This window comes from Euprymna scolopes, chromosome 4, assembly GCF_053919585.1.
Source record: "Euprymna scolopes isolate OS-2025 chromosome 4, ASM5391958v1, whole genome shotgun sequence".
Taxonomy (NCBI): Eukaryota; Metazoa; Mollusca; class Cephalopoda; order Sepiida; family Sepiolidae; genus Euprymna; species Euprymna scolopes.
The window spans coordinates 40,935,374-40,959,915 of NC_136485.1; the positions used below are offsets into that span (position 1 = coordinate 40,935,374).

Consider the following 24,542-nt stretch of genomic DNA (forward strand, 5'->3'; position numbering starts at 1 on the left):
ACACTTTCTTTCAATAATGCTGTGTGTACATAGATCAATCTTATTTTTAACTTATTTTTACAGATCAAACCATGAAACGGACCATAACTAAGAAAAAGGAAAGTGGGAAGCAGCAAAAGCTGAAAAATCAAGTAAAGTCTTAATGCGTTTGTTCAAGAAGCCTGCACCTTCTGTTAGTACTGTTGAATCTGATGATGGTTCAAAGGCACAATCTAATGGAGATCCTAAGTTGAGGGATAAGGCTTGTCATGTTGGGAGCATGGAATCAGAAAACGACATGGAATCTGATGCACCAGAGTTCATTGCAGAACACGATATTGGACTCTTAAATCTGCTGCCTGCTCTATTCCCGATCAGAGCATCAATCCACATTGCAGCAGGAGGGTGGATTTAGTCAGTGGAAAGCACCTGAAAGGATGACCGTTCATGAAAATGCTAAGAATCATCGAGAATGTTTTACACTGTGGAAAGAACTGGAAAGAAATCTGACTGAAAAAAAGGGATTCTTGACGTAGAACGCCAGTTACAAATTGAGAAAGAAAAGCAGAAATGGCGTGACATTCTCATGAGAATATTACACGGTATCAAATACTTGACAAAACAGAACCTTGTTTTGCGAGGACACAAGGAATCACTTCAGGCAGATGGTAACTCAAATGTGGGTAATTTCCTTGGTTTAATGAAATTTCTTGCCGTCTTTGATCCTGTGATGCGAGACCACCTCGCTCTTATCGAAAGTCATCCTTACGCATTATCTTACATTTCCCCAGGTGTTCAGAATGAATTTATTCATATTATGGCATCTACCGTTCGCAAGAATTTACTAGACAGCATTAAAAAAGCTAAGTATTATGGTCTTCTATTCGACTTAACCCCGAACCAGGCACATCGTGAGCAGATTTCAGAAGTTGTAAGGTTTGTGGATATTGATTTTGAAAGGAAAACAGTTTGTGTTAGAGATCCCTTTCATGGTTTTCTCCATATCCGTCAGAAGGATGCTGCAAGCTTCCTTGAAGTTATCATGCAACAACTGGAGAAAGACCAGATGAAGAAAGAAGATTGTCGGTCACAATGTTATGACAATGCTGCTGTGATGGCGGGACACAGAAGTGGTGTGCAGCAAAGAATAAATGAAAAAACAAGCTGGCAGTGTTTGTAAATTGTGATTACCATTCACTTAACCTTGTAGGTGTACAGGCAGCCAGGCAAGACACAGAAATGGTCTCATTCTTTGGAGTTATTGACTCATTGTATAGCTTCTTTTCCCGTTCCACACAGCGGTGGGAGATAGTAAAAGATGCTGTCCCACTGATTTTAAAGGCTGAAGCAGAAAGCCGTTGGAGTTCTAGAACAGAAGCAGTGAAGCCTGTACAAATGTATCTTGACAAAACCGTTGATGTACTAGACAGCATGATAGAGGATGTCAGTCAAACAACTGATACCCAGAGTGACGCTAAACAACAAGTAAATCGCATACTAACATACGAGTTTCTAACATTGTTGGGTTTTTGGCACAAAATACTTACGCCAATAGATAGAGTGCAAAAACGATTGCAAGACAAGACAATGAATTTTCACAATGCTGCCCTAGACATAAAAAGTCTAAGAGATCATTTCAATGATGCAAGAGAAAATTTAGTTGATGAATGCTTGGAAGATGGCAAGAACCTTTGTGAAAAATGGGACGTTGAAATCAAAAGAAGGACAAGGGGAAAAACAAGAATGGCTGGTGAAAATGCACGAGATGCCGGGTTATCAAGCACAGATGAAATGAAACGAGTCATGAAGGGAGCTCTAGACCGCCTGCACAAAGAGATGGATGATCGATTCTCCCGGTTATTTGACATCGATTCCAAATTTAGCTTTCTGTTGGATGCCCAAGGCCTTTGTTACGGTCCTGACTTATCTGACTGTGCACAATTAGGGTGTATGTGTGAAAATTTAGGAGCTGTGTACAGCTCAGATATAGATGGCAAGCAATTATATGAGGAGATTATTGATTGCAAAATGTTGATATCAATTCGTGCCAACTTAAAGTTATCGCGTCCTGAAGAACTTCTTACATGCATAGTTGAATATGGTGATGAGAGCGTATTTCCCAATCTTATAATTGCGTTGCAAATAACGTTGACAATGGTAGTATCTATTGCAAGCTGCGAGCGAAGTTTCAGTAAACTGAAACTAATTCTTTCATGTCTCCGAACCTCAATGAGTCAGAACAGATTGTGTGATCTAGTTTTGATGAGTATAGAAAGGGAAGAATTAGAGAAAACTGACTTTGATAAAATCATAGACGAATTTGCTTCCATAAAGGCACGAAAAGTGTTATTTTAGAATGTTATTATTGAAACAAAAAAGGCCGGATTTATTGAGGTTTATTGTGGTATGTTTGTTATCCTTCAATTTCTTCCTAATAAAAATAAATGAAGTGTGTTGTAGTCCTTTCTTTTTGGATAATTTAGAATTTTATTTCTTAAAGCAGGAATAACAATATAATTACTTTATTAAAACATTCATTTCATGGTGTATCTTTCGTTAAAATTGTGCCTGTATTATAATATTATGTAGGTTAGGCATATCTAAGGTATACATTATTAAGAAGGAGCGCACATTCAAACTTTGCCATGGGCGCCATGTTACATAGGTACGCCACTGGTTGAACTCTGTTCCGTCTGCCTGCTTCCCAGCTGACTACAACCTGGATGTCTTCAAGTCCAAAGTAAACAAATTCCTAATGAACCGCCATTTCACTTCAATAAATATCCACACTAACGTACTGTACTTACAATAACCCTTATCCCTGAGTGGCTTCCGGGCCTTGACAAAGTGGTGACCACCTGTAAAAAAAAGGTATGCGTTTAAAGATAGTAACTCCGCTGTTGTGGGGGCGATAGAGAAAATATAAATGCATTAGTTTGAGCAAGTTAAACTCGGAAGCACATATATGGTAAGTAAGGATCTCCCTACCACATTGAAAGCCATATTTTATATAGGCACATATTCCATTCCCCTGGCGATATTGGGGGGTCAGATTTGGAAGTTAAATTAGAGTATCCATGAATTATTAACTCATCTAAGGAAATGGCCTGTCCAATGCCAGTTTCACTTAGAATTAATATGTCTGGTTTAGTCTCCTACAATTGGGATTCAATCTCTGGAAGCTTAGAATGTAGACCCATGATGTTAGAGAAGGAGTCTTAGTAGTGGGGTATACGTTAGAAATTGGAGATCGGGGGTTAATCGTCTGTTTTTTATTGAGACTGATCTGATGGTGTTTTGGGATTTGTGAATTTCTACTGTTATTGTTAGTTTTAAAATTATTTTGTATCTCTATCCTAGAGTAAATGTTATCCTGCGAACACAGTGGTTCGCTTGACAGACATACCTGAAACAGGGCAGAGAGGCAAAGTAAGAGAGAGATAGAAACACTATTTTATATAAACTTTCAAATCCATTATTATATACATTTTTTTTATTGAATCAAATATCGGAAATAATAACAACGATATTTCAACCATACATTCGGTATTTTTATCATCTATTCATGAAATGTGTACACGACTACCTTTCGCATAAATTCTAACATTTCTGGTGAGATATTTGTTGTTCTATGATATTCAGTAGTATGCGGATATGTATTTCGATAACACTTAATACTTCTATTAATATAACTGATATGTGGCAAAATCATACGAACAAATGCTTGAAGCGAAAATAAAAGCGAACTGATACTGTGTACTTGTTTCTGATTTGCATCATCCAAAATACGTAAAAATGAAAATAGTAAAATAATATCACACATACTAATCCAGGACAAGTATATTTCTTTTTTAGCGTATATTTACAACATATTACTGCTATATAATCGTTGGAACTTACATAAATAGTCAAACAACTGAATTAAAGTGGTTGACCGATTATAATCTTAAATAAAAGGTTTCATGTGTTTTTTTTATATACATATAAACACGTAGTATCATAACAAAAAGAAAAATAATATTAAACTTATTTTCTTTATTTGTCCTGATTATACAATTTTATAATTGCCAAAATACTTTTTTATATACTCCATATTAACATAATCCAGGTAAATGTGATTCCAAAGTCTGTCTAAGTCTTAACATTTTAACCATAGATTTAAATCCTTTAACCTAACTATATTTGGAAATAATTTAAATTTAATACCATACATAAAAAATAATATATTTTATTCATAAAACATTTTTCCATTTTTATTTACGTATTCTCATGTAGGTGTTGCCTTTAAATTATTGAATGTCATTATCAATTCTAAATATTCTCAGTTTAATAACATATTAGTATTTTAATAAATTTTTATCGACTTGGGTTTACATTATTTATCATAGTGGGGGGAAAGTGCAAAATTATGTCAATTGCTAATATTTTACAAATGGAACATTTTAAATATAAATTTAAAAAATCGGAATAGGAAAATATAGTTTCATATATTATTTTACTCAATAATATTATACATGTATATATGTGACCGTAAAGTACAAACGCATAAGAACTTTGTATTTATACATCAGCTATGTAAATAGTATATTTTCACACCTATAATTTACTCCGTGCGAATTAAAAGTAATCAACAATGTTTCCATTATATTCGGAAATGTTCGATTGTAATTTTAACCCTTTTCTTAGAGAAGGGATAGTACAACCCTTTTTTCTCCGTCGGTATTCTGATTACAAGATCTCGACTAGGCTTTGCTCCCCTTTTCAAAACTTTCAAACACCGGAAAAACATAAAATTAGTTTAATACATTATATAGAATTTCCTACACTCTGTATTTCTGTCTGTATCTAATTGAAGATTCCGTGACATATATACCACTCTTTCGCTGAACATATATACCACTCTTTCGCTGACCTACTTCCTGATCAAATATAACTTTAATCTTCTTGGGCGTCTGCTTAAATAATTAAATTGTACTCATTTATTTCGTTTATTTTAATAGCACCTTACATTCATTATCCAATGCCCTTGAATAAAAAAAATATTCTTAATGAAAAAAACCAAAAAAAACCTGTAATGAATTAAAAATTTATGGAGGTGGGGTCATTCTGCGGCGTGCTTTGCAGAAACGTAGTATATATATATATATATATATATATATATATATATATATATATATATAGATAGATAGATAGATAGATAGATATGCTATCTCTCTCTCCCTTTAACCCTATCTCTCTCTCTCTATATATATATATATATATATATGTATACATAGTATGCACTTATGTGTATATAAGATTGATGCAAAATAATGTCGCTCTTTATAATAAACATACAGTGATAGAAAAGTAGACAATATTTTTGCACCAACCCAATACACACGCATGCACACACGCACACACACATAGACAAGTACAATATATATATATATATATATATATATATATATATATATATATATATATATATATATATATGACTACTTCATTTACTCAAATAAATTAATATACGACGGTATAAATGTATGCGTATATTTTAAGTATTTATTCAACAGTGCTCAATACGCATGCAGAGCTAGTTAGTTATAAAATATATATGGCGATTAAGCGACACTGAATAGTCCATGTTTTATTCACACTAGGATTCTTCAGGCTTATGCGAGCATTTTCTGTTCGTCTCCCGTTTTTATATACGCACATTCTATTGAGTTTTTTTGTTAGCCAATCAGGTTTCTGTATCCTTTATGATAAGCCAATCAGCAGGAACACACAGGGCAAAGACCAATTTTAGCTCTGTTTGATCCGTTCCTTTGTGTTTGCTGTTTAGCATACATATCTAGTGTCTTGAACTGGGTTTTTCATTATGTAAATTTATATATATATATATATATATATATATATATATATATATATATATGCATACATACATATATATATACATATATATATATATACATATATATGCGTGTGATACTTTATGTATATGAATGTTTATTTATTTATTTTATTTGTTTATTTTCTACTGTTATTGTTAGTTTTAAAATTATTTTGTATCTCTATCCTAGAGTAAATGTTATCCTGTGAACACAGTTGTTCGCTATTTCTCTCGTACAGTTAAATAGATGTAGACGTTATTTAAAGTATAGGATATAACTTTTTCGTGAAGACAAAATCTACATAGATTGTCTTGGTCCGTACATAGGTTTGCTTGTCTTACTATTTTCCGTACGACTATCGGTGACCGTCCGCTTTCCTTTAATTCCCAGGATTTGCATGCCAGCGATGTTTCGTAGTTTTTTTTTTTTAATTATTATTGAATGCATTTTCTGGCCATAATATCGAGTTTTGAAATCTAAGGAAGTGATACCTACGTAATATTTCTTGTTATTCGGGGTTTTTTTCGTAAATATTGTTGCCTGGTAAACTATACTTTTGGTTAGATATCTATTTTGAATTTGGCAGAGTGTGTCGTATCTACAGTTGCATTTGTCTTGTTCGTTATTAGTAATTTTATTTTTATTTCTAGTATGGTTGTTATCATCCAGAGTTGGTTTCTTCTTCTTCTTCATCTTATTCATCTTCTTCTTCTTCTTCTTCTTCTTCTTCTTCTTCTTCTTATTATTATTATTATTATTATTATTATTATTATTATTATTATTATTATTATTATTATTATTATTTCTACTAGTTACATATGTGTTTTTTTATTACTGTTATTTTTGTATCCACTTTTTTATTGTTAATGTTGTGTTTGTTTTCATTGCTTTTATTTATTTTTTCTGGTATTATGTGGTGTAATCTCATTTTAAATTTTCGCAGCAGCTGTAGTATATGTTTATGGTATTTTTATTGAACATTATGTGTAAGGATTGCTGCGGGAAAGTGCTTTTCTATAAGATCTAGACATTTATTTGCAAGTGTTGATTTTTAACATTTGATTGTATGGCGCCGTATACCAGATTATATTTATTTTTCTTCTATTTTTAATTTTATTATAGTTATTGGTGACTTGTTGCTTATATTTTATATTAAGATTTTTGTATCCACTATTTTTAGGGATATTTCATAAATATTTGTTGACTGTTAAATACATTATCCTCCATTGAGTTTTTGCTGACTCTACTTACGAACGAGTAAGGAAGTTTTTTGCAATTGATGGTGGATTATTGGACTAAGGATTTACGTATATTGGAGTAGCGTTGTCTTTAAAGTCTGGTTCAGATAGGTTTTTATCTAAATTTAACGTGATGTCCAGGAAGTTTGTAATTTTTATGTTAGCTAATACGTCTACTTTTAAGACTAGTTTTTCCATTAACTTGTGTATAATTTTCTTAAAATTATCTTCATTGCCTTTGTTGGAGTATTTTATTATAGCTAGCCCACACTTTCTATATAGGCCGATATCCATAGTATTAAATAGGCTTTTGGGGATATATAGAATGATTAATGACACAAGATCTGAAGCCTCTGTTGAATCCCGGGCACCCATCGCCAATCAAAGGAATTTGTCATTTTAGTTTTTATCAATTGGTTATTGTTATTTAATAGTACTGATATTCTACATTTTTTAATGATGTTGATTTCTTCCGAGGATATATCAGTGTACGTCTCGGCAAATTCTAGTGCAATGTGGAAAATTTCTTCGGATATCGAGGGGTAGAAGTTTATGATGTCGAACTATATAAACGTACATTTCTTTTTTTTTCTATATTTTTAAACTATATGATTGTTTAGGCCGTATTTTCCCACTGGTTAAATTCTTGGTCTTGTTTAATTTGTTTGTTTACTTCAAAAAGTATTGCTACTTCTAAATATTTTTGCTCGTTCGCTTATTAGGATGAATGCTAGAAAGCTGATTGGCTTACAAAAACTCGATAGAAGATGCGTATATAAAAACGCCAGAGAACCACAAAAGCCTGATCAATCCTAGCATGGATGAAACGCGGAATATCCTATGTAGCTTATATATATATATATATATATATATATATATATATATATATATAACTTACGACTAAGATCTACCTAGGTACTGAGCACTATTGAAGTAACTACCTAAAGTTAATCATAAATTATATTAATTTTTGTGATTAAATGAAGTAGTCATATATATATATATATATGTATATATATATATATATATTTCTTGAGTTTAACATAGTAAATGTAGCTTAAACGTATTTTGTAGCATGTTTGTAACTACTAACATCGACTGTTTCACTGAATATTGAAATATATTTTCATAAACATGCATTAGTTATAATTAATTCACTATTGTAAATATTAGTTATAATTAATTCACTATTGTAAATATTAGTTATAATTAATTCACTATTGTAAATATTAGTCTAACTATTGTACACGGTATGCTAGCAATATAATACAAACACTTTAAAATAAGCAAAGCAATTTGCGTGTGCATTCCGTGAAGTAAGTAATATATAGAACTATTTTTATTCAGTATTGCTATCATTATTTATAATCTGTGTTGCTTTACTAATATGAAATAAGTATACAATTAATAAAATTACATATTGAAAATATAAAGATGTAGAAATAGATATATCCATATGAATATATATATATGTATATATATATTGCAGGGAATCACTATTTATCAAGGCTCAGAGGGCATTCGAGGGTAATTTTGAAATAGTATACATGAGTCAATGTGATTATAGCATAGTAAAGGTAAATAGTGGGGATTTTGTACATTGAATTACTTGTTTATGTTGCACATGAATACAAATGAAGTCAGTTAGAAAGCAACCGGAGGAGAGTACCACAAGTATTGTTCAAAGAATCTACATTTTAGTTTTGACACAGATAAAGGGTGTGGAACATTATTTATATTTGTGTTGGCTAGACGAATGCATATCGTGTAATTTTGGCGAGAGAGGGCATATATTAAAGCTCAGCTGAGCACTTGCCATGAAAATAACGATAAAGCAGAGACAAATTCGCGACTCACTTCATTGGGAAAGAGGTTGCAAGGAAGAGAAAAGGGCGTCCACGAGTGCCCAGATGTGAAAACAGTACTCCATTGTGTTCCGTACTTTCGTTATATAGGTAGAGAATTGAATCAACAGTGTGTAATCTACGGAAACAGTAGAAGTATCCCACCATTTTTCCAGCGGTCTTTGCAATGCATTTGATATACTTGTTAAAGTTCAGATTAGGAGAAAAGGTCAAGACCAGAAGCTTGACAAAACATGAAAAGTCCCCAAGACAAGATCCCTTCATTTAAACCGATGTTAGATTGGCATCAGAGCGTAGATGATATAGCGATATATGCTTAGTTCATGATGCATTAATAAGAACCAGTCAGCTCTTCTCTATTGTACCAGGTACTCAAGATAAGAGGGGAGAGAATCGGAGATAACTTAGTCGTTTACCGTATTTGATGTGCTACCGTAGATTGTAGTGTCGTCCGCAGAAATCTCTCACTCCCCCTCTATCTCTCGCTCTCTCTCTGTATATGTATATATATATATATATATATATATATATATATATATATATATATATATATATATATATATATGTATATATATATGTATATATATGTGTATATATATATATATATATATATATATGATAATAATGGAAATACTATTCCAACGAAATAAAGAAATATGAATGGAACAAACCAAGATATTTGTAAATCAACGATTCGTATTTATTTTGAGATCCCTCTTGAAAAAATAACGAAACATCGAGGAACACGTAACATGGGTTGTTCCTTTTATCTCTCTCTCTCTCTCTCTCTCTCTCTGAATTTATATATATATATATATATATATATATATATATATATATATATATATATATATGAACCAAGTAAATGATTTGATTGGTTTCCTTTTGCTTAACTTATTTAAAATTTTACTCGCAACATCTTCCACTTCCGAAAGTGCGATAACCAAAATCAAATTACACGTCTCAATTTGTGTTAGTTTTCCTATCTCGTATCGGGCAGTTGAAAAATCGTCATTTTGTCTTGATTTTATTTAATTAGACGACATATATCTTATTATCTCTACTCATCTTTATTCTATTTGTCTGCATTTGTTTTATATTTCACAGGAATCACATACTGAGATATTAATCGTAATATATGAGGGCGGTGTCTTTATTTCGTATTAGTTATCGACAAGTCAAATATATCGACACGTTCTTTACCTATGTAAATATGTGGAATAAATATTCTCGTAAGTTCTAACTCGATGTTAATATTTATGGATAAATCAATCTGTCGTAAGCAGAGTATACTGAAACAATTTTTATACGTAAGCAATATTTATCACAGACTACTTTAGCACTTTTTAACCTCAACGAATATTTTCTCTTTGCCGTTACGTGGCATGTATTGGGTCCAGAAAGTACTGTTGTGAATTTAGCAGACAGGGGGTATTTAAACCTTACTAGGTGTTCTAAGCTATCTACACAGTAAACTATGTGACAATAAGAAATCTTCCAATTCAAGGAAATAAACTATTAGAATAGAAGGCATTCTGAAATGTAGAGATATAAGCACTGAACGAGTGAGATGTTATTGCTTTTGAGTTACTAGGGAGTATGTATGGTGAAGAGACTTAATTGCTATGTGTTCATTCGTGGGCATTCTATTGCAGTACTCTTAAAACCGACACAGCGATGGAATATTGTAGAGATTGTATAGACGTTTTACTCGGCTTGGAAGGTCATGAGAATTAGATATGATACACTATTTAGAACTTGTTTACTAGGGACTTCATGTACGAGAACTTGTGTTGCAACAATACATTATATGATTTTTTTCAGTGTTGGCATTTTTTTTCGGATACACTTACGTGTATAATTTCCTTGCAAGACAGAAAATATACAACTTTTACTTTCAGCTACATATTAAAGGCCCTAAATGTATCCGTGCTTAACGACTGTTTCCCTCTAACAGGAATCCTTGAGATTTAACACATGAACCTTAAGCTAGGATGTGGTTGTTATGTCAATTAATGGTTGATCACATTGTTTGTAATTGTTCAAGTAAAGATATAGTACGATTACTTTCAATTTTCGTTCTTTGCAAACTACAGTCCGGAGGCGTTTTTATCAAACGGTTCTGCTTTTGTGTCTGATATAGGGGCATTAGTTTTTACATCACCTCTAATATAAAGTGTGGTGCTATCTGCAAATGCACATACCTTATACACGGTTATATAATGGGCTAGATTAATGAATACCAGCACCTTTAAAAACCCAAGAATCAAACCATGATGCAGATCCGCATTATTTACAAAAACATATATGTTCTCTTGTTTAGTATAAATCTTATATTTTAACATTTGTTAAGAAACCTAGTCCGATTTAAATTTTCTAAAATGATTTTCCTACCAAATATTGTAAGAAATGAATAGCGGCAAACCGTGTTTCCATTGCCTGATTGAGATATAGAATATATATTCAAAGATTACGGTAAAACTATTCACAGTTGCACGCATTTACAGTAATCTTCACTGATAATTCATTATAACGGAAAACATACAGGTTTTTCTTACAAGTAGCACATGCCAATGGGTGAAAATTCACTCATGTTATGTAACTAGTGTGTTTTAGGTTACGGTTGATTTATGCGATTTTCCTAAACATGGGCAAAGTCTAATTTTTCTAAATTGACTACCATTATATACTGATCATGTGCGAGGGGGTAAGTGCACAGGCTTTATATGAACAATTGTGTTCCGCTTAACTAAAAAAAACACACTAATAAGTTATATCCATTTATTTTATATATTCCTGTTATTTCTAAATGGTACGTATATATGATTTCTAAGAAGATCTATAGAATAGTGGGCGATGTCTTTAACTACAAGTTTAACAACAATGTAAAATTATACTTGTTGACATTAAATAATATTGCATTCAAACCATTAATAATTGCCAATAATCAAATGCATATTTCTGTATTTCTTATTATAGCCATACTCTCTTCGACACCGATTCCCATTTATATCATGTAATTTTATCATGGAATTAATCAGCATGAAGTTTAAATATATCAATGGTGATTGTAGGAGTGTAGTGTATTTAGGTGATATAAACGACGTCTCTGTTTTTTAACAATGTTTGATCCAGGAAACACATGACGACGTTTAAAGATTGTGTCGTCGAACCTGGAAATCTCCATATTAAAATTAAGAATCTGTGCAGCTCATAAAGAGTAGTGTGTACGTTATTATTTTATTACTTTCTTCCATTTATAACAAAAATCTAATTTTAAATGGCAAGCATTTATTATAATGGAATTTGCTAATAATAACATCTTAAACACCTGGAATGTTGTCACTACAAAGTAATTCTCATTTAACACATGTGTTGCACAACAGGAACAATACAACATTCAATAAAATATTGAAATCTAAACACGACGGACTATATGGATACTAATGCCCAGGATAAAAATAATAGGAATATAATAAAATAAAAAAAACTATAACATTTTCTAAAAAAAATCTATAATATGTGGGTTAATAATACAGGGAATATACACAAAGAACACAACAGAAAATTATATTATATATCCAAAAATGTTGGAAGAAAAAACTAGCAAAAATAAAAATTGAAAGTAAATCTCATTTAACTATTAGTATACAAGAATACTTTGTACTATATGAACTCCTGAGTCGCTTCTTTCGAATAATCATCAGCTGTTGAATTACTGGTAAAAAGTTGCTGTGCGTTTTTGTTTTTGTTTTTTTGAGTTTGCATATTTTCATTGTGTTCATTACATTTTGTATGGATACATCGTATAAACATATGTAATATATAAATATTCGGATAACGTTACAATCTGAGTTATGTCGTATGCCGTCATTAATATATATGAAGTGACCAAGCGCGGGAAGACATCAAGGGAGAAATTAATTGTATTTTCTCTATCAAATCATAAACTACAAGTGATAGTAATTGAATGATAATATCCATATAACTTAGAAATAATTACAATTATAACGCATAAAGAGACATTCACCAAATTCTTCAGAAAAATATAATCATGGCTTGTTTGCATATCATATATTTTTATCTTCCGTACATAGAGTATACTTATAATTGCTACAGATACTATTAACGATGTGTATTATAATTACTACCCTAATTATTTACAATAAAAAATGCAACCGTTTTTCATTGAACTGTTTCGCATTATCTATCAAAGTAGACAAATACATACATGGGTACATCATGAAAATATTAGGTTTTTATTTATATCTATCTCTCTCACTCTCTCTCTCTCTCTATATATATATATATATACACATGTATACATATATAATAAATATATATATACATATATATAACTATAATATATATATATATATATATATATATATATATATATATATATATATATATATATCATTCAGTCATTGCACCATAATCACCTTTGACTGTAAACAAGCAAAAATAGTTTAATTAAAATAAAAAGCGCAGGAGACTTCCTGAATAAGCGCTTATGGCACATTCAAGCACAATTGAAAACGTGCAGCTTTCTATAATGTTGTGCTATTCATAAGTGAACTTTATTAAAAATCATAATTTAATTGTAGACACAGGTTACCATAGAAACCCCCTTCTAATAATTATACATATAATCTCAATAAATAAATTACATAACAAAAACACACTCATTTCATTTCTGTTCACGGTTATACTTGAATTTTAACGGACACTTTCTTACCAGAAAAATATTAAATGCGTTAATACCTTTTAAAACTCATTAACTGCTACATGACGTTATCAAAAATCTCCCTCACTTTGACATCACAAGCTCCCGTCTGTTTGAAATTTTCAACGTCTTTTTCCGTCACATTTTGCACATGATATCTTTTCAAACATTTGACCTGGTGTTTTTGTTTTTCTTAATCTCATTCATTCAGCGGCCATCCCGAAATAAAAAGATGAAGCGTTGATGAACACATGACTTGGTTTTCTCTTTTCTCTCTCTCTTTCTCTTTCTCTCTCTTTCTGTCCGTCTCTCTCTACATATATATATATATATATATGTATATATATATGTATATATATACAAGATTCTTAGAGGTGCGTTAGACCTAAACACATACAAATTAGAAAATGTTATATCTATACGTATATAGTTAGATCTACATTCATTCAGAGATACTTCTCTATATCTGTTTATATGTTATTGCTTATAAATCGACATCCATATACTAATGCATTTATTTAAGAACTTGACCTATCAACTATGCGTGTTTTCCGAAAGTATGCGTACAATTCGTCAACCCTTAAAAGTTCTACATTTTTGTCGTTAAATACAATTGTTTACAACATCATACATCCGCACTCTGATGGTCGGATATGAACTTAAACAGTTGTCAATAACTGGTTTACAGTGTAATTCACTTCAAATTATAGCCCTTTTTGCATCTTATTCTTCATAACGGTCGTCCGTATCTATATATCCAATGGTCCTATTTAGTTATAACACATTCTCCACCTAATGCCATATTGTAAAATGATGATAACATTTCAGAATAATAGAATGCTCATTTAATTCGTGACATAAACACGTTTCACGTTTGAAAATGTTGTGCTAAATATAAATTGATAACCATGTATAAAATGATATGCTTATCTCTATAACATTGAATTAATTTGGCTGGGGTTTTTATTTGTATTTTTTTGTAGTTTTCTTGTTTAGATAAAAAACACACACACACACACACAAAAGATCAATTAAAAACGCGTTTAAAATACATTGCGTATTTCTACGTAATCATGATTCTGGATAGTATATAACTCTCCTTTATATTTCCATTTACAACATTGTTTAACAATACAAACATTTAAAAACTCAACAGATACGGTTTATAGACTGATCCTATAATTTCCGATGGTGTAATGCCCCACCCTTGTGTTTCCTTCCTGTTTCTCTCTGCATTTACACACACACACACACACGCATATATATATACGTATATATATATATATATATATATATATATGTACGTATATACACAGTCACACATACACACACACACACACATATATATATATATATATATATATATATATATATATATATATATATATATATATATATATATATATATTTCTAGAATTCGCTGGTTAAGCGATACATATGATAGAAACAAACGGATTTAACGTCATATAACTCTCATTAATGAATTTGGCGTTCGTAATATTTCAGTTTTTATTTATTTATCATTATATATCTATTCACATCAGGAACAAATTAACAAACATATCCTTATAATTCCTGTAAATCCTTAATCACTTTAATGGCTTATTTTCTTTTATTAATCGACATATTTTAGAAAATAGTTTCGTTACTGCAGCGACATTTCTAATCTGACATTTTTTGTCCTTATGTATCCTACTCTACCGGAGATTATCATAATCAAAATCGTCATTAGAAGAATGATTTTTCCTGAACTAAACACCAACTATTCTGTAAATTATAGCTTTATTTTTACTTGGCACTATTTACTTTCGATACGAATCATTACAAATAAACACGCAACAAACACACAAGCTATATATTATTTCTTTAAATTGATTTTATTTGTTTCACCTTAGTAACATCAATGTAAAAGGTGTTCGATATTTATTTATAAAAGCATTTCCAAAATTAAGCTTAATATAGACAGGTGATTAATTTAATGTCAAATAGAAGTTTCTATAGTCTACGACACATACTATTTAATTTACTTTCTCAAAATCGATAATTGTGCTACACATCCCATACAGTATATATATATATATATATATATATATATATATATATATATATATATATATATATATATATATGGAAAGTCCAAAGTAACACTCAGAATATTTTTGTTTGTATACACTTCCGATATAAACGGACTTGCATAATATCAAAATTAGTACAATGTTTCCAAATGTTTATGTTACTTCATAATAAATACTTCACGAATCTTGATGATAAAAGGACAAGTTTTTCAAATATATAACCATTGAGTAACAATTAACACATTACAACGATTTTTCATTATGATACATAATAATCAGCAATATTTAAAACCTATAATCAGCAATATTTCATCAATGTTGGTGGTAAACAGCAATAACATATTGTAAGTAACCGTTTGCTTCAACCGCCTGGAACTTTTATCTAAAAGTAGTAGATCAGACTTAATACCAAAATACACACACCCACACGCACACGTTATTATTTGTTCAATTTTCTTAACCGTTTTATCAGTTTGTCACGGGACATACTATAGAATCGTAAGTATTTAGCTTCTATCTCATTTAATCTTATCGATAGAAATTGTTGAAAATTCTTTCCATGCCTTGATTTTTGAAATATTTTATAGACATTGTTCACTGTTTCCCTTTTCTATGTAGTTTTACGAATTCGTTCAATGAGTGAATTGATCCATATAATTACTACGGTGTTAATGATATTCCTAATTTTCTAGTTGTATTTTTTCTAGTCGTAAATGATACCTTATATTCTGTTATCGTTTTGTTGTTTGTTGAACGCAACACAGTTTACATGAAGACACGAGTTAGGTATTTCGCTTTTTTGTCTCCTATTTCTATGTCAAGCATACAATTGTGTTTGCTAAGTAGGTAGCTTCACATTTATAATTGATGATTTATGAACTTAGTTTAACTGTTGTTTTGATCTATGTTGCCAGGTTATTGATTATACAAATCATCAATGGAGATAATTACGTACTAATATATGTTATATTGTACATTATCCGTACTCTATCAGAACATGGAAGACGGGTAGCAGGTTGTCCAATTGTGGCAGAACGTTCATTTTTATCATTGTTGAGACTACTCGTTATAATGCAGCATTTGTCAACAAGCCTTGACCTTGTCCAGCCATTACAGTCATATATGTATTATAAGTGAGAGATTTGATTTTTTTACTTTTTATTGCATTTTACTTATATAAATAATCCTGGAGAAATTTTTGCAGTAAAAAATATGCCCAATGTCGGTTTACTTCCCTTGATGTATTTGGATACCTTTTTTAAAATTATTTACTGAGAGATTTCATGAAATATTTTGTCTTGCATATAAAACAAGGTTCTCCCAATAAATACACACACATGTGTATATATATATATATATATATATATATATATATATATATATATATATATATATATATATATATATATATGCGTATGTGAGTGTGTTTTTGAATCTGGTCACGCTATAGAATGTTGCCGTTTTCAGGATGTAAAATAATGAAAGTGCAATATGCGAAAATTATTGTTTTTAACAATGTATTATCTCATTTAGCCTTTAAATTAAATTCATGCCTGAGAAGACAGGCGAACTTGTTTAAGTATCATACTATAAAATTACATCTTCTGCTTGGTCGAATTTCAACAAGCAAGAGTCTATGTCTGTTAATTGTAAAACAACAAAGCGGTTATATTCTTATAGCAACCGTTCATTTAAAACAATATTGACTAATCAGTATACACTACACATTAAAACAAATACATTTTAATAAATGCCGAGAAGATTTCAATATTTACCTTATTACGATATAAGAACAAATGCAGTTTCCTGAACCTAAACTGTCGAGAAAACACAGAAAAAAACAACGAAAATTAATCATATTCCTACGTAATAGATAAGGGTCTCAATTATTATAAGTCATAGTCTATTAAATTGTTTACGTGGAATATATATATATATATATATATATATATATATATATATATATATACATATACATATAGATATACATATATACGGGGTATTTAAAAGATTCTGAACGCAATTCTTTGCATATTAATTTCATGACAATATACAATTTACATATGATAATTTTCGGATATCCCCATTTAATATATTTTCATCTCACCTATTTTGTTTCATGTTTAAGCGGACATAAGTATGTGTTCCATCATTATGAAAATAATGCTAAAAATTTCCTTAACCTATAATTTCTCCTCATGAATGAGAATTGTGTAAAATACACGTATTTATTGATGATGAAAAATTTTAATAAATTACTTAAAAGAAGAACAAATATAAAATCGAGTAAAACTTATTATATACATGCCATGTTACTACAATGTATAGTCATTACCTTAATTATATCATCTTAACGTATGTTTTCGTATTAATTGTATATTACCGTGTAACTTTTCCAAACTCTGAGAAAATATTGATTGTAAAGAAATTCCAAGAGAAAAGTTAGAACATCAGGAAACTTATCAAATACTAGCATTCTACTTTATTAATGAAACGTTTTTAACAAAGAACTTTATATGCTTGACATGTGAATTTTTAATCGTCAGTAGTTTTAGGCATTTACGACTATTAAGCATGTGAAATTAATGAAAATCCACAGCAGCAGACGCACTATTGGTATACACATATTGTGTCTGTTGTTGTTCTTGTTGTTTATTATCAAACATTTACTGATCTGTTTCATGATATACTTTCGTGTAAAAAGAAACAAAATCAACACAGATTCACCAGTGGTATTTCGATTGGGGATATTAGTGTATAGCAGTTGCGGTTAATTTGTCCCTTACTACAAAAAGAATTAACTAATTATTTTTTTTTAATCTATCAATGACTGCTGCTGCTAATCTGAGAAAAACACATTTTCAACAATGGAAAATTTGATAGGAAAGTATATTATATAAATATCCTGTAGAGAAATTATCAGAAATATGAAGAATGCCAATTTTCTGTTAATTTCTCAGATTTTTACTGCAACATTTTACTTCCTTTAAACCAAATAAAACAATATAAAACAAATAAGAAAAAAAGTATATAGCTTGTTTCTGAATCGATACGACTACAACCATAACAAGTTATTTTTCAATGTAATCAATAAAAGTAAATATATAGAAGATATATTTATTTCTGACATTATCGGTATGTTTAATACTGATTCGGAACATTATAAGTGTATAAAAACAGTAATTATCAATAATCCATTAGGAAAAAGATTCACCAGAAGACCAAATTGTTCAATTAACATTAATTTTTGTAAATATCATATTAATAATTATAATTCATTGTGAACTGAATAGATTCGCTTGCACAAATAATGACGTTACCAGGTAATGTTAAAATATATGAGAAATGACACAAGCAACCACATAATACAACACAGTGTACTGTAAAATAGTGTACCCAAACCTACTTATTTTTAATATTTGGGAGGCAACGAAGCTTTAGCTGAGGAAATATACACCAAAATAGAAAACAAATACGCATTGAGTTGGATTATTTTATGCTGAGTTGTATTAATATACTCCATCTTTTCTGTGTGTATGTTGCCTATTCTTATTTTTTGGTGTAATGAAAACTAAGATTCGCATAATCCACCTGAGCTTAACATTTAAAGGTAATTGCGTATAGGCATCACTGCGTTCACACATGCATGTTATTACACATGAGACTAGTCCCCGAGAGACTTAACATATACAACTTAGCAAATAGAAAATCGTCTACATTATATAATGGACAGTTTTAAATTCAAATATATATATATATATATATATATATATATATATATATATATATATATATATATATATGTGTGTGTAGTGAGAAAGACATATAGATATGGGTGCGTCTGTATCTATGTATCAATAATATATATGTATATATATATATATATATATATATATATATATATATATATTCCTGGCTCGTGGTAGTTGTCTAGACACAAGGATTAACGGTGATACAGTGAAACGCTTCTGTATATTGATTGTCATAATGCTCTAAATATCGATTGAGCATATCGTGATGTTATTTACAAACTGCCATTAGCGTATTTACTCGAGCTGGGGCATTTGGGCAATGCATATATATCCTTAATTCCCTATGGGCAGAACAGTAGCCGTATAGCCTTAAAGAGAAGCCTGACTATCGTCTTGGCGGCCGAGTTTTGATCTTCCCTTAACATAGTTGCTTGTCTATCCGCACTGATGAATTGTGCAACACTAGTTTATGTTGATGACTAAAGGAAATAACACTTATACCTGCTATATTAAAAGTGTAAAGTTATTTTACGTCTTTCATCTAGCACGATGATAATTGTAATACTGTATAGGTCAATCTATTGTTTCACTATGGAATTGAACACTATTTCATATAGCATATGATTTTCGCGTGTATTTTCCTATATTATGTATTTATTTATTCATTCAAGGGTTGTTTTACATGATTTACGCTTAAGATAAATAATATTAAAACTGTGAGTAATCTAATTCTTTTGCGACTATTTTTTAATTCTTATTATCATAAATATTATCCGTTTTAAAACTTTTTTATTTACTAATTCCAAGCATAAGATAATAAGTACAACAAAACTGTTATAGTTAACAGAGAAAAAAATGGCCAGAAGACAATATGTAAAATAAAAGATGGCATTAAAACAGTATTAAGATAAAGTTTCGAACCATATAAGAAAGACCCAGAGCGCTAGTAATTTCATTAAATAAAAGTACTGAAGTATCCTGGATAAAATTATTACTTCCTATGTTTATCCCTGTCAAACATAGAATGATTTAAGTTTACAGTAAAATAAAATAAAAGTCTAGAAGCCTCAAATGTTTCTGTCTAATGCTATAATTTAAATTTCGATCTTTTCCAGAGGTGTCCTAAACAAGGAATTAATCTTCTTCCGATGAGCAGAGACAGCAAGTAAGAAGATAATAAATAACACTATAGAAATATCTTGATCGCTAAAAAACAGATATAAATTAAATTATCCAACATCACTAAAAAAAATAAGATATTGAACCTCCCTATAATAATAGAGAAATTATGTTTTTAAAGAATTGAATAATTTTATATATATATATATATATATATATATATATATATATATATATATCAACAAAACCATAAGCATTAAATACAATTATGAGTGTCTCCAATGGACGAATGTGCGCGCATTTCTACGAACCCTGTGTTTTCTATTAGTATAGTAATTTGTTCACATACGTACATAGATATTTCGCCTATATCGTATTTCTTCAGTTATATTTATTTTCCTTAAATATAAGAGTGACAAGTAAACGTTTAAGAAAATTGTCTCTACAAAATTGAATGAAAAAGACAGAAGATGCATGCATATATTATATACTAGTCTTATATACATGAAATGCGGTTCTTTTCTCAGCTTAATATTTTATTGTTTATAACACTTTTTTTCAGGAAAAAATAATTCATAATACAATGTAACTACGCCTAACATGATGTTTTTTTTTAGATTTCGAAAGGCTTATCTCTTGGAATGGTATATTTTCATCGTATTACTTTTTTATACTACTGGAACCAAGTGCACATCAAATTTCCTACAATCATTTCCGTTACTAGGCATCCATCTCATTGTATTTAATTACAACGGAAAAGTCATCGATTATCAAAACAAATATACTATACAACGTTTTCAATAAAACATTTTAAATTCTTCAAACAGTGCAATCATTATAAATTTAATATATAAATCTCCCTAATTCCGTGTGTATCTGTACCCCGTTATTTAAATTGTATCGGAGTAGCCCAAAACATTACATTTTTGGTACCAAATGTTTGGTTAAAATAATTTGTTTAATGTGTCTACAAAGTATTTTAAAATTGAAAGAAATCACAACTTTCCAAGCGTAGTGATATGGCATCGGGATACGCATGTGCGTGGACTATAAATAGCCACCCATTTTTATTGTTATTTAAAAAAAAAACAACTTTTTATACGGTTGTTCGATCGGATCAGTGGATAGCGTGGCGGCTACTAATACAACATTTGCTGTTTTGATCATCACTATTTTCTTTCCCTTTATTTATATTCAGATAATCTTCATGTTTCAATTTTATTATATAACAATTTTACGAAATTACGTTTTTTATATATAGTTAGAATATCAGTTTTTTTAAATATTTATATCGTAAGAATATCAGTTTTTTTTAGACCACCTTCATCTTTCTCATTGCTAGTTAACAGCCTTTATTAAATCGCAAAAGCCAACGAATAACGCTTGTAAGAGTAGCTGCGTGTGTAATTGGGTGCCACAAGTTGCACAATTTTAACCACAACACCTCCGAGTGCACTGCTTTGGGCCAGTGTCAAGGAGAAATGCAAACAAGGAAATAATAAGCAGAGTACATACGGCGCATAGAATTCACAAAGAGTAACCACTTAAAGCGCTCAACTTACTGAATTCGGATGGTCTAACGTCAACAGGTGTCAACGTGAGATATACAGAATATAGCACAACTTTCATTAAAAATAGCAGCTCATAAAGAGAAAACTCGAGATTAATAGGTAACGCCCCCCCCAATAGTAACTTAATAAGGATATTAAGCTTTTCGTAACAAAAAAAAAATAGTTATATTTAATTGATAATAAGCAGAAATAATTTATGTATCCGTCCATTTGTGCGAAGAGACTGCAGAATGCACGTTTTGGAAAAAAAGTCGTAATAAAGGAGCACACGATCATAACAATATCATACAGGGACGGATTTTAATGATACCTACGGCAATTTTACTTCGAATATATTTTTTTCTGATACAGACAGGCAAGGGGATTTTATGCTATATCAGATAGTTTTAATATGAACCAACAATTTCCAGAATTTATACGGAAAAATATATTGCATTAGTTTTTATTACACGAATAATTAAGATAATTTCCTCATAAGATAATGACTATTCAGTACCGTAAGAAAAGGAAAACATGCCTTCGAATAACTGCAGACTGTAGATCTACGTTATGTCGGCCAAACGAGTATTTTCCAGACGGGTATACCCACATGTTTAATTATTAACATTCAATTAAATATACAGGACATCGCGACTAATCAAATCACTTACTTCTTGCAGCACATAATTGTCACGGGGTATTTGATGTCGTTTGAAAATTATTAATTCATAATAAAACTTAAATTTTCTCAGAAAAAAAAAACTCAACAAAAACCGATTAATAATGAATGCGAATGTGTTCATGTTTGTAGGGGTTTGTGTGGGCTACTTATTTGCATTTATTTACATTTGTTTACTTTTAATGTTATTTTTTGGTGTGTGGGTGTGTGTTTGTGTATGTTACAGTCATATTTAACTGCAATACTTAATAAGAAAAATATTACAGACAAATACACAGAGGGAATTAGTTTTATTGCCTTTGGATAGGATTCCAGGTTTTCCTTCTTAAATCATTTTCTGTTTTGTAATAAAATTCTGAGACGAATTATTTTTAGTCGCGGAGGCCGGTAGGTAACCAATGGGCATTAGAACAGCTTCAACGGCGAAATGGATTTTTTGTTTTGTTTTTATTGATATTTTAAGCTCTTTCGACCCGGGGTTGGTACTGCGTTTAATTTTGTGTATTCTTTTTCCCTGCGTTGCTATTTTATTTTTATTTTGTATTTTTTTACAACGAGTGGTTTCTCAATATCCTTATTCCGCCAGGTTTCTCTATCCGTTCTTGCTATTCCGATAGCCGTTTAAGCCACAGAAGACGGGGTGTATATTTCACAAGCCGTTCATAATATAGAGTCGGGGGTAGGCCAGCTACAGCAGCAACAACTACAAAAACAACAACAACAACGCAACAAGAGTACTTTTTTTCGAATGGAGACGCTGCAAGCGAACATTAGTGTATGCAAAGAAGAGACGTTGCTATATCATTCTTTTACTGTTTTTTTTTATTTCCGGTATAACCCCTTTTTTATCAAAATCGACATATTTTATATCAAAATCAAAAACCTTAATAAAGATCTCATAGTTGTTTCTGTCACTGGCGCTTTCGATTTCTCCACGAACGGTCTTCATGTATGGAGAAGGTAAAAGGGAGGAAGAAACGAAATGAAAATTAAAATTAACAGTAAAACGTACATTAACCTGCGTTAGATTAAAATAAGTGAGTCAGTTCTATGTTTCTGTCTCTGTCTCTGTCTCTGTCTCTTTCTTCCCCTCTCTCTCTCTTTCTCTCTCTCTCTATACATATATATATATATATATATACTAGCAAAATCACTCGTCCTTGACTGCGTTCAAGAACAGCCTACAGAAAAGGGACTCTTATTTATGAAAGTGTGATAGGTTATGAAAAGAAAGGGTTGTAAATTTGGGTTGAATTTGGGGGTATCAAAACCAAAGCAAAATATGATTAAATTGAAAATAAAATAGAATAACCCTCTATTTTATTATACCATACCTGTTCACACTGAAACACGTATCACATTATTCTGTGGATCTATATTAAACAATCTTGTTAAACTTCGTGACATATTTCCAGTCCATGCATGTTAGTTGCGAACGAACACCCAATAATTATATTATACGATATTTCTTCAAACTGAGACATAATTATAAAAGTATACTAACGCCGATAAATATGAAACGTCTTTATTAAAGGGTGTGCCTATTTCTATTCTATGGAGTTCAGGCGCGAACGCAGACCCCACAATATTATTATATCATCCCTATTAAAGTTAAAACATACTTATTAATGTATTCTTATGTACATCTATATCAAAAACAAGTGTAAACCTTTTTTTTATTTT

At 30.5% G+C, this 24,542-nt stretch overlaps 2 protein-coding genes across 2 annotated transcripts; both read left to right on the forward strand.

Annotated features, from left to right (window-relative positions):
- The first annotated feature begins 565 nt into the window (after window positions 1-565).
- On the forward strand, window positions 566-1,159 carry LOC145270648 (zinc finger MYM-type protein 1-like). The gene has a single exon (XM_080126261.1). The coding sequence runs from the start codon at window positions 566-568 to the stop codon at window positions 1,157-1,159; it is 594 nt and encodes a 197-aa protein (XP_079982387.1).
- Window positions 1,160-1,218: 59 nt separating this feature from the next.
- Window positions 1,219-2,334, forward strand: LOC145270655 (uncharacterized). Its single transcript, XM_080126272.1, has one exon. The coding sequence runs from the start codon at window positions 1,219-1,221 to the stop codon at window positions 2,332-2,334; it is 1,116 nt and encodes a 371-aa protein (XP_079982398.1).
- The last annotated feature ends 22,208 nt before the right edge of the window (window positions 2,335-24,542 follow it).